Consider the following 12,496-nt stretch of genomic DNA (forward strand, 5'->3'; position numbering starts at 1 on the left):
AGGTGCACATCATCTGGCATCTCTGCCCTCTTTTAACATTTAATAGTCATATTTGTCATCAGGCACACTGATACATTTCTGAGTATTGCCACATTTCCCCACACAAAGCTTCTAAAATTAGAGCTCTCTCTCTTTCCAAGATGAACATACCTCACAGGGCTGCTATTGACAGAATACAGAATAAAAGAGTTTGGAGAATAGGTTGACCCTCTCCTCTCTGTGACAACTTCACAAATATTGAAAGATTGCTATCATGTCACCCATAATTCTTCTCTTTATTGGATTAGACATTCTCAGTTTCCCCAACCATTCATCATACAGTTTAGCCTCCAGTCCTCTATTATCTTTGTTGCTCTTTGCATTCTTTCTAGAGTCTCAACATCTTTTTTCTATTGTTATGACCAAAAACTGGATGCAGTATTCCAAGCAGGGGTGAAATCCAAAATTTTTCCTTACCAGTTCTGTGGGTGTGGCTTGGTGGACGTGGCAGGGCTAGGATATTGCAAAATCTTCATTCCTATCCCACTCCAGGGGAAGGAGACAAAATCTCCATTCCCTTCTCTTCTAGGGGAAGGTTATTGCAAAATCTCCATTCCCACCCCCACTCTGGGGCCAGTCAGAGGTGGTATTTGCCGGTTCTCCGAACTACTCAAAATTTCCGCTACCGGTTCTCCAGAACCTGTTAGAACCTGCTGGATTTCATCCTTGATTCCAAGTGTGGTCTTATGCCAATGCAGTATAAAGTGATACTAACGCTCCAAATGATCTTGATACTATCCCTCTGTTGATGAAGCCTAGGCCTACATTAGCTTTTTTGGCAGCTGCAGCACACTTCAATTCTAGAGTCAACAATGGTATACAAGTGCAATTGTGTCTTTTCTTCCTTGTCTTTAGCAAAGCATGGGCAACCCAGTAACTGTAGATCAAAAAATGTCCTTGAACATCTTATTCCTTAACTTTTCTATGAAACATACTGCAAAAAAATTCTTACCAGTTTCCAGTGGAAACATAAAATAAGAAAGTTTGCTATGCCCTTAAATAAATTTTGTATATAAAAAATTACAATAATTAACTATCTATGAAAAAATATCTGATTTATTTTTATGATGTCATTAATTTTCTCACTCTGTCTTGCCTCTGGCATTGAAAATAGTAAATGATACCAAGCTGCCAAAAAATTCCTTAGACCTGCATTAAAGGATAACAGATTAACAGTACTAAGTAATTAACTTTTTCCGGATGGAGACATAGATTTCCTGCCTTCTGCTTAATTGCTTTGAAGATATTTCTAGTTACAATGCATTTAATGCAGCAAAAATTAGGATGTCTGGCTTTTATGCATGTCTGTGTGTATATGAATCTCAAGTAGTATTTGAATTCCTGAGAGACTTTTTTTAACCTTCAAGAAAATAAAATAGACAAAGATGTTTTCTTGTTTCTTCTGAATAACATGAGATGAAGGGAAAATAATCTGAGGACAGATTTAAAAGGAGCTCTTTCTTTGGAGCTTTTGCTTGGGAAAAAATATTTGCATAAGATAACAAGAGCTGTAAAGAAGATGGTTATAAGGGATCCAGTGAAATCAGCAACCGATTAATTAAGGCATTATAATATCAACAGTCATCATTGTTTCTATGTTTCTATCTAAAATAGTAGCATGTTGCTTCGCTTGCATGTGTTTCAATATTTGTTTTCTATTTTCTTCTGTAAATTGACTAAATGAAGTTATTTTAGCACTCCTCTGAATACAGCTTGGTATGCCTAAAACTAATGAATATGAATTCATTTGTGTCTTCAGAGTAATACATTTCAGCCAGAGTGGGAACAAGAGTGGGAACAATTTTAGATACAACAGTTCTTTCCCCTTGGTAACTTCCATTTAGCAATATACTAATCAGAAAAAACTATTTGATTAACTTTTTTGGATAATATGACTCTGAAATCTTAGCGGTAGGATTACTATATTGAACGTTCCAAAAAGAAGACATTTGAGAGTGAAATATGCATTGCTTTTATATCAAAAATTATGCTATTTAGGCACACACACACACATACACACATATACACATAGACACCATAGTAAATACTTTTAACTTATATATGTGTGTGTGTGTCAATGTGTATGCAGGAAACATATATGTACATGCACACACATGCTGCTGCTTATGTGGTAAATACTAAATGGTATCATACTAAACTTTCCATGACAATAGAAGTCATCTATTTGTGAAATAGAGAGGAAGAAGGCTTTCTATGTTCTCCCATTTCCACTATAACTCATGCACCACAAAATCTCCTCCAAAGAACTTCTGTTTCTGGAGCACATCTGAAGTAAACCTAGAAATAGATGAGAAGAGATTGCTGAAATCAAATAATCTTCATGTTCCATTTACCAGAATGGAGTCATTAATTTCTCTGAGAACATTATTGATATATTCTATTCATAGCATAACTAGCCTTTTCACAAACAAAACTAATAAAATTAGGAAACAAAAAATTTGTATATATTTGTATGAATGTGAAGATATTCTGGTGTGTCTAAATGAATCATATTTATAAAGTAGCATGCATGAATAAGCGGCTTTGGTGATGCACAAAGGAGCATCTTTAACTTGACCTCAGCCCCAAAGAAGAATCTCACCATAATCTCCAGAAATCTAGGGCTACAAACCCCACCTACAAGCACATCACCATCACCATCACCATCACCACCAGACATTTCTAACAGCACAACCAGATCATCATCTCAGTCCTCCAAGTAAATTTCAAGATGGGGAAGACAAGCAGCTAACAAAAGTGTGTGGTTGCTTTTTCACACTGTTTTCAACCTTAACAACTTTAAGTTGTGTAGACTTCAACTCCTACCACTCTTTTGGGAGTTGAAGTTCAAACATCTTAAAGTTGCCAAGGTTAAGAAACACTACTTTATCCAATAGGGAACTAGCAGACTCTTGGCTTTTTTAAAAAAAAAATATCAACAAATATGATGAGATAGAGACTTAGAACCCATAGAAAGAACATGTCTAGGAAAAATTAGATGAACAGTGACCTTATAAATATAAACAGTGACCTTATAAAGGAGCCTGGTTTAGCTCAACAGACAGAAGCACTGTAATTTAACACCAGCTGTCTGCAATTAAAGTAAGATCGAATCTCGCCAGGCTCAAGGTTGAGTCAGTCTTCCATCCTTTCTAAGTAGGTAAATTGAGGACCCAGTTTGTGGGGGCAATAAGCTGACTTTGTATAAATATACAAAAGTATGAAGGCTATTGCTTAACGCACTGTAAGCCACCCTGAGTCTCTGGAGAAGGGCGGTATACAAAAATAAATAAATAAATAAATAAATAAATAAATAAATAAATAAATGAATGAATGAATGAATGAATGAATGGCATGGGTCCTGTGGGAAAAAAGACAAAAGAAAACAACAGGGTATTACAAAGATAAAGTTAGTATGTTTATACATACTTTATATACCATAATCAAAATATTTGAAACCTTATTAGTGCAAATGAGTAATGTTCCAATCCTGTTGGTACAAGGCCTTGGAAAACACACTGTTGAATTCATGTCCCTGTGTTAAAGGATCTTTTTTTTTTCATTAGAAGTCTTCCTATTTGTAAAATGCATAATGGTTAAAGAAAATATTCACTCTTATTTCAGTGAGAATTATCCTAAATAACATATTAGCATTTCCTAAATAACACAACTTATGGAAGTATTTAATCATTTAACATGGAATTTGCCACATTTCATTGCTGTAACAATTCTTTCTTTCTCTCTCTCTCTCTCTCTCTCTCTCTCTCTCTCTCTCTCTCTCTCTCTCTCTCTTTCTTTCTTTCTTTCTTTCTTTCTTTCTTTCTTTCTTCTCTATAACCAATAGAATAATAGGCTTCGGAAACATGCCTTTGAGCTGAAAATGAATGACTTGACATACTTTGTGCTGGCAGCTGAAAATGAGCAAGATATGGATGAATGGATTTTTACTCTCAACAAAATCCTTCAGATAAACCCAGAAGGGTCCATTCAAGAGAGGAAAAGTGCTGACATCAGTGATGTGAGGTTTTAAGTAGATTTTTTTTAATCATTCACAATAAAGAATTAAAAATTTAAACTTCATGAGGCATTATGTATTTAAATCTCCAGGTGTTTTGAATCCCATTATAGATCAATGCATAGTGTTAAGTATTTTTGTTTTTAAGCTACAAAGATCCCCATGGTGCCAGCTATTCTTGAATGCATTTTATTTTAACCTTCTTTTATTACACATACTATGTCAGGAAATCATATAGCATTCATTCTCTAAAGCAGTGATAGCTAATCTTTTCCGGATCAAATGCCCAAAGCGCATGCGCGTGCCTGCGAATGCACTCACGAACGCCAAACCCCCCAAAATGCAATGCGTGCACGGCCCCTGCCCATGTGTGCATGGTCCTTGCATGCGCCCAGATCCCCATGCGCATGCGCGTGTGGTCCCCCCACATGCACCCTGCCCCCTGCGGCAAATACCCAAAGACCAGGTAACTGGAGGGAGGCGCACGCGCATCCGCAGCAAGCTGAACTGGGCAATGGCTTGTGTGCCATCAGAGAAGATGCTGCATGCCACCTCTGGCACAGGTGCCACAGGTTCGCCATCACGGCTCTAAAGATTTAAAATACTATATGCAATAAGCTTTTTCTGTGATTTAAAATGTATCTGTAAGACACAATGGAAGAAATAATCTTTACTCTTTTGAATCTGTGTATGTATTTAAGATTCTGAAGACATTTGCATGAATTATGACCGCCCTGAAGAGGAAAATGATTCTTCAGAGAATAATTTACATCCAGATATTGCTAAAGTAAGAGATTATTGTTGTTACAGGGTGAAAAATCTTTGTTTATTATAAATATTATTATGCCACATGAAAACTTGAAAATAAATTTCAAGTTACTAGCATTTAAAAGCATACTACTGTATGTCAAACAAAAAATCAGCTATCTTTTTATTGTGATGATATATCATGGTACTTTACTTTTACAAGCTATCACATTTTAGGGTGAAAATATTAGAATTAAAAAATGTCATCAGATCATTTGAACTAAGACAATGATTACAAAGCCATTTTGGTATAGTAGCTGACACTTCAGACAATAAACCAGAATATCTTGAGTTCTATATCTTGTGTCCACCTGAGACACAAAATTGGCTGGGTGATCTTGGGCCAATCATTTTCTCTCAGCCCTAGAGAGCAAGCTATGGCAAACCACTTCTGAAAAGTTTGCCACGAAAATGAAAGAATTTCTTTAGGCAGCTTCCAAGAATCAGCTCTGGCTCAAAAGCAGTATATAGTATGTATATGTATATGTATATGTATATGTATATGTATATGTATATGTATATGTATATGTATATGTATATGTATATGTATATGTATATGTATATGTATTGGGGTGTGTGTGTGTGTGTGAGTGTGTGTGTGAGTGTGTGTATGTATGTAATTATCTAACTATCTATATAATCTAACATATCTATATTATCTATCATCTATTTACCTGTTATCCATTTACCTATCACAGTGATTGTATATCAAAGAATTCTTATCTTTGCAGTACCTCACAGAAACAGAAAAAAGTGTTCAAGAATCTCGGAATGTAGATCGGCTAAACCTTTTCTCTTTAGACCCTGACATTGCTGTAAGTAAAATGTTCCTTTTAATTTCCAAGTAAGGTTGAATAAAAGCAAGTAGCATAGTGAGTTAATTACCAGCCTTGTAATTTTAAGTGCTTTTATTGCATATATTTTATATTTTAAGTTGTTCTGTACGACTAGTTTCCAAGGATAGAGATTTACTCTTGACTGGTCATATATCTGTATCCCAAAACAGTCTATTTTCTTCTACCTTTGTAAGATGCTTTGTATATTGATTTTGAAGAGCTAATTATCTCAATGTCCAATTCTAGAGCTCGAACACACAAAGAAAGGAGTTCACAGAAATGGATCGATTGCTCAAACCTTTTGAGGAGAAAGAGACAAAGCAAATCATGATAACATGCAAATCCCTTAGTCTCAATCTTCAAGCTTGTGTTTCTGATAATGAAAATGATCCAGTTACCAATGTAAGTTTGAAGCAGGTTGAAGAAATCTATGCTTCTCCAGTGAGACACAGCATGCTTTAAATATCAGTTGCTGGGAGGAATAGGGGAACTTTCCTATGTGAACTTACAGAAGCATTTTGACAACCACGGTGGTCATTTTATCTGATCTAGCAGGGATTTTATGTTCCTAAGTGTTTTTCTGGTAAACTGAGCAAACAGATTTCACAAAGGTGCTTTTTCGAGAGGCAACTGGACTTTCTGATTTTTCTTCGACGATGTTTCACATCTCATCCAAGAAGCTTCTTCAGCTTCTTTCTACTAAGGGACCTGGGTATCAAAAGTTCAAACTATTCCAATATATAATGTAATACCTAATAACATTAATCGTAGTTGATATAGAATAACAACCTATTTTTCCACAGAATAATTTATGAATTTTATACTAAAATGACAAAAACCCTGACATCTGTTGGAAAAATTGTTATTTGTTGTAAACAATGCAAATAAAAAATGGGGAAAATCATAGTACTTCTTCTAAATATATCACTTGTCAATATTATATTTAAAATAAAATGCAATGGATGGAACTATTTAAATTCTGAACAATTTAACTTCCATTGCTTTCTGCCAACGAATTGATTTCATTCATTGGGAGATAACAGCAGCTATGTTTTAAAGACTTGTTTTGCTAGGAAATAAATGAATAAAGACAGAAAATAATTCTAGAATGAGAATGGGAAAAGTACATAAATGTGTGGGATGCAGACCAGGATGGTGTGTTGAGAAAATTCAGAAAGAAATGATAGTTTTTTCTTAACTGCAAAGGATATGATGAAATAGGCAATATTAATGTATTACAAAATAGAAGATAAATATACCAGTAGTACTGGCTTGTATTATCATGATTCAATTTGGTAAGTTATGAACAAGTATTTACTCTATGTATTTAGTCTCCTATGCATTTTTATGAATTAAATAATGAAAATTAATTTAAATCTCAGTCTCCAATTTAGGAACATTAACTTAAGAACAAGTCAGTAAATTAAATGAGCTCAAAATGATGGCTAACTTGTACTTGTCTTCAGAGTTCGTATCTGTTTCCATAGTTTGAACAAAGTAACCTGTTCTTAGGTTGATAACCATAATTTCCCAATTTGAACCTTCTTTGTTTATGAAGGAGAAAAGGGGCTATATGCTATCAGAATGTTTTATTCTGACATTTGAGCATCTTAAAGTAGCATACAATTATACATAGAATTCTAATTATTTATAGAAAAACCTCTTGAATTCACAGCTTAGACAACTTATTAAACTCAGTAGACATATTTGAGATATATTTCAGGGTTTTTTTATTACTTTTTATACGTGTTATTTAATGTTGTTGTTATCTTATTAACTGTGTGATTTTAATACATAATTAGCCACCAAGAATCATATTTGTGAGATGGCTGGCAAATAAATAAATATTTTTATTTATTTATTGTTTACAGATTGAGCCCTTTTTTGTGAGTGTGGCTCTTTTTGACTTAAGGGACAACCGAAAGCTCTCTGCTGATTTCCATGTGGACCTGAATCATACTATTGTTAGACATATGATATCATCCTCATCAGAAAATGGAACTGTTGAAACAACTGGTAACAAAGCTGAAGAACCTCAGGTTAAAGGATTCCCAGAAGAGTGGCTGAAGCATCCCAAACAGGTAACAAATCTGTTTTGTTCATAGGCATTCAGTTGTGAACATCAACTGAAAGTCATCTTTAAAGAAAATTGTATGCCATGGTTATTTGGATTTGAATTATTACAAAGCAGTAGGTAGGTAGCTACAAGCACTCTTCCCTTCCATGAGTAATAGAGCACTGCACACCAGAACAACTAGACACAAGAACAGTTTTTTCCTGAACGCCATCACTCTACTAAACAAATAATTCCCTCAACACTGTCAAACTAGTTACTAAGTCTGCATTACTTATCTTTATCTTCTCATCGTTCTTATCACCCATATCCTCCCATTTATGACTGTATGACTATAACCTTGTTGCTGGTATCCTTAAGATTTATATTGACTGTTTCCTAATATGACTTGATTACTTATTTGTTCCCTATGACTATCATTAAGTGTTATATCTTATGATTCTTGACGAATGTATCTTTTCTTTTATGTACACTGAGAGCGTATGCACCAAGACAAATTCCTTGTGTTTCCAATTGCACTTGGCCAATAAAGAATTCTATTCTATTCTTCTTCTATTCTATTTCTGATTATTTTTGAACTGTAAATCCCATAATTCCTATGTGGAATGATAGTAATCCTAGAGGACACCACATTGAAGAACATTTTTTTTCAAATTTTCTTAATGTTCTATATATCCCCACACAAGGTCAACATTTCCATATAAAGGCAAAATATAAAACTGTTGTTATCTGCAATAAAAATAAAAACTTTCCACAATCTACAATTGAGGTTGTTATAAAAGTTATGTTTGTCATCGGGTTTTTCAAGTAGGCCTCTTCGTGTATAATCATCCATTATCTGATTCTTGCTGCTTATGTAAAACTTGTCAGAGTAAAGAAATTTGCTGCTTCATGAAGAAGGACATTAGAGATTTCTATACCATCAGCAAATGCCCATTTGATAGTCTATGCATCATTCAGCCACAGGTTTTGAACTCCTTAATATTGTCAACTTCTTAATAAAATATATCCAGTCAACAAAATGACTGATAAAATCCTTATTGCTCACCAAAACTCTTTCAGGATGCTGCAGGCTGTATGACATTTTGAAACCCACCATTGGTTCCCCACAGCCTCGTATTACTCCCTTGTATGCCATGTTTCTTCCTCTAAAAATAGAATAAAATCTGCATTACACATCAGTGGAACCAAATTACTCTAGAAGAAGTTGGATATTTTGTCAGAAAAAGGCAGAGGTTTGGAGATTAAGGCAAATTAGAGTTGATGACATTTTTATGTTGCAGAATAATTCTTTAAGTAAAATAACTTGTTTGTTGTATCTAGATTGCTACTTACTGATTTATTTTCTACCTTCAGGGAATTTTCTCCATTAGTAACCTTCATTCTGAAATTGTTTTGGTGGCAAAAATTGAAAAGGTCCTCATGGGAAATATTGCTACCAGTGCAGAACCTTATATAAGAAACCCAGACTCCAACAAGGTAATGTAATAGGGAACATAAATGGCTTTCAAATCCTAAGGGTCAGATTAACTATTGACAAGAGAAACCATCTCTAGAGACAGCATTGGCAATCTATAGGAGCAGGAAGCATTTCTGTTTGTTTATGCAATCTGTGCTTCTTATTCTCAATGAAAGAGCCAATTCTTTCATTGTGGAAGTTAAGTGCTTCCAAAAATAAGTAATGTAAGCTGCGCTAATGTCAGCTTTACCAGGTAGACCAGATAGGGAACATGACCAGATGAATTAATTCTACTTTATTGTAAGGCTACATTAACAGAATCCTGCAAAAGTGAAATTACAGTTCTTCCTCGTTTCCTTTGCACCTAGAGAAATTAGGGGGAATCTTTTCTGAGCCTCTTGCCCTACCCACTGTTCAGCTGCAGACTATGCTGTCTCTTAACTGACCATTCCCTAGGCACTGCCTCTGGGCTCAGTCTCCCAAGGCCATTCCCACGTACTATTACAGGTATCTGACCTGTAGATGGAAGAAGTGTGATAGCTAGGAGATTTTACCTATCTAGCTGCAATATTTGAGATTAGAAATATATCCCTTTTTTCTATGAATAAGCAAAACCTCTTAATGAAGTCAAAATAATAGAATCAATTCCATGGGAGGTTAGTTAGAAACCCATCAGTGGGTATCTTCGGGTATATTATGTCCTTTTCAATGTATACTAAGTATATATGTACAACTGTATTTAAGTGACAGCTAATTGGTATTTAAGCAACCTATTACTTTTCCCTCTGCTTATGTTACATGATTTTATATTTTAAATTTGCTTCCTAATCTTTAACATTTGTTGCATATATGCTCCTTTTGCTTTCATCTCAGCAATTTAAGCATTGAGCATTGTGTTCATAAAAAAAAGACTTTTCTAAAACTTAAAAAAACCTGGTATATGCGAGACATCCAAGTTCATCATGAAATATGTCTGCCGTTGCTCAAAAATTTCTCAATGATAACTATTAGGTAGATTTATCAGGCTGAAATTATCTAGAAACCTTCTGTGCTGCTCTAGTTCGGGTTTTTCTGCATCATTTTAAGTGGCTAAGTGGCATAGAAGATCCTTTCCAATGATGATACTATAGTGCTTCATCACCAAAATGTCACCACTGGTCTAAAGTTAAATTATTCTGAATAGAGTTTGAAGTGACCCTTCTTTAACTTTTTCTCTGATTTTTTTCTAGTGGGCCCTAAAAGTATTAAAATCCAACAAACAATTCTGCAACAAGTTGGGAAAATATCGGATGCCCTTTGCTTGGTCTGTACGGTATGTAATTACCAAATATCTATCAAATATTAGCAATTTTGCACCTGGTTAGACATTATAAAATGTATTGGTTCATACAAGGCACAATATCCGCTGTTTTGATATCTGTGAATTGATATAGTTTCTAACAGAAAAAGAAGAGGTTATCAGTATTTGCTGTTCACTAAGGGAAATCATATTTGATTTCATTCTATATTTTTGGTATTTACCATAAAAAATAACAGAATAACATAGTTGGAAGGGGCCTTGGAGGTCTTCTAGTCTAATCCCCTGCTCAGGAAACCCTATATTATTTCAGACAAATCATTGTCCAATCTCTTCTTTAAAACTTGTAGTGTTGGAGTACCCACAGCTTCTGGAGGCAAGTCATTCCACTGATTAATTGTTCTGACTGCCAGGAAATTTCTACTTAGTTTTAGAAATTGCTTCTCTCCAACAAGAAAGGAATATATTTTGATATACCAGTAAAATAATAGTTTTCATACATTGCAATTTAACACTATGGAGTCTGCATTCATCAGTATTATGCAAGCTTGTGAGAAATTATAACAGCTATGTTATAACAGCTATGACAGCACCTAACTAGCCTTATCTGGGCTCAAGAATTAAGCAAAATCACGTTGTTATTTGGGTAGGATATTACTAGGAAACATCTGGGAAACAGGTTTGTTCTTCACTATTGAACATGCCTTGAATTGTCTATTCCTATCAAACTAGAGAAGTAAAAATTAGAGTTCTCTTGGTTCCAAAGCAAACTTTTCATTTGGTACGGAGAATTAGAATGCTCTGCTGTATGCCTTTACTGTCAACAACTGCTAGTATAGATTTTTAAAGCACAGATATGGCACCACTATTCTTTCTTGATTCTTGTCTGAAAATGGTGAGAACAGGAATAAAGTGGCCAAAAGTGAAGCCATCTCAGCTCAACTTCCAGCACATGATGTTGCTGTTCAGATGACCATTGACTTAGGAACAGCAAAAGAGATTGCAATGGTAATAATAGCAGTGGCAATGACTCTTCTTTTACCTCTTCCCTCCTTCCTTTTGTGTCTGCTTTGGTCTATGTCAGGACTAAAAGAAATCTACAACATAAAGATATATTTTACAATTATATATATTTATGTGGCTTTATTTCATATGATCAAGATTGTTGAATGAATGAAGTGAGGAGCAAGATGAAATTGGTTGGGCTTCATGCCTGCAGGTGGCTGCTTCACCTCTATATTACCGTATTTTTCGGAGTACAAGATGCACCTTTTCCCCCCCTTATTCGTGTATAAGACGAATAAGACATTCGTCTTATACACCAAATGTAGCCCCGCCCACCCACTGGCCCCCACCCTTTGGCCTCTGCCTCGCAGCAGTTACCTCCTTGCAAGCAAATAGCAAGAAAAAACAGCTCCTTTCAGCTTCAGCACAGCCTAATTAGCACAAGTTGATTAGATCGGCCTCCCGACTCTCAGCTGATTTGCTCTCAGCTGTTTTGGACAGGGCTCTGCTGCTTGCTGCAAAGAGGTAAATTGCTGCAGCAGATTTTTTTTTCCCTTGTGCTAATCAAGCTATGCTGAAAACGAAAATGTTTGCTGTATGCTGTAACGAGCCAAAATTGCTCTGAGGCAGAGGGATATTTCTTTTTCTTCTTTTTCTCACCAAAAAAGGTAGGTGCGTCTTATACTCCGGTGCGTCTTATACTCCGAAAAATATGGTAAATACTACTTTCAATAGTTCAGTTACAGTATTTCATATCCAATAGCATTTTCGTAACTAGCCAATACATTTCCTGACCCTTGGTGCCCATGAAGTGACTGAAGACAGATAGCAGGATAATTTCTACCTTTTGGACTGAATGAATACCAGTACCTTGTTTATATTTTTGTTTGTTTGTTTGTTTGTTTGTTAAATTAATATGGTGCCCATTTCACTTTGCAAAGCAACTCTGGGCAGCTTACAATTG

At 35.1% G+C, this 12,496-nt stretch overlaps 1 protein-coding gene across 3 annotated transcripts in view; it reads left to right on the top strand.

Moving 5' to 3' along the window:
- The window catches only part of DOCK10 (dedicator of cytokinesis 10), a 156,908-nt gene that overhangs the window by 82,241 nt on the left and 62,171 nt on the right, over positions 1-12,496 (top strand). For all 3 annotated transcript variants that reach the window (XM_070945998.1, XM_070945997.1, XM_070945999.1), the window contains exons 8-15: positions 3,884-4,052; positions 4,557-4,571; positions 4,756-4,841; positions 5,593-5,676; positions 5,944-6,099; positions 7,569-7,778; positions 9,128-9,250; positions 10,460-10,542. In XM_070945998.1, coding sequence (XP_070802099.1) covers positions 3,884-4,052; positions 4,557-4,571; positions 4,756-4,841; positions 5,593-5,676; positions 5,944-6,099; positions 7,569-7,778; positions 9,128-9,250; positions 10,460-10,542 — 926 coding nt within the window. The remainder of the gene's footprint in view (positions 1-3,883; positions 4,053-4,556; positions 4,572-4,755; positions 4,842-5,592; positions 5,677-5,943; positions 6,100-7,568; positions 7,779-9,127; positions 9,251-10,459; positions 10,543-12,496) is intronic.

This window comes from Pituophis catenifer, unplaced genomic scaffold, assembly GCF_029215685.1.
Source record: "Pituophis catenifer annectens isolate HBS135680 unplaced genomic scaffold, rPitCat1.0.hap2 SCAF_6, whole genome shotgun sequence".
NCBI classification, from domain to species: domain Eukaryota; kingdom Metazoa; phylum Chordata; class Lepidosauria; order Squamata; family Colubridae; genus Pituophis; species Pituophis catenifer.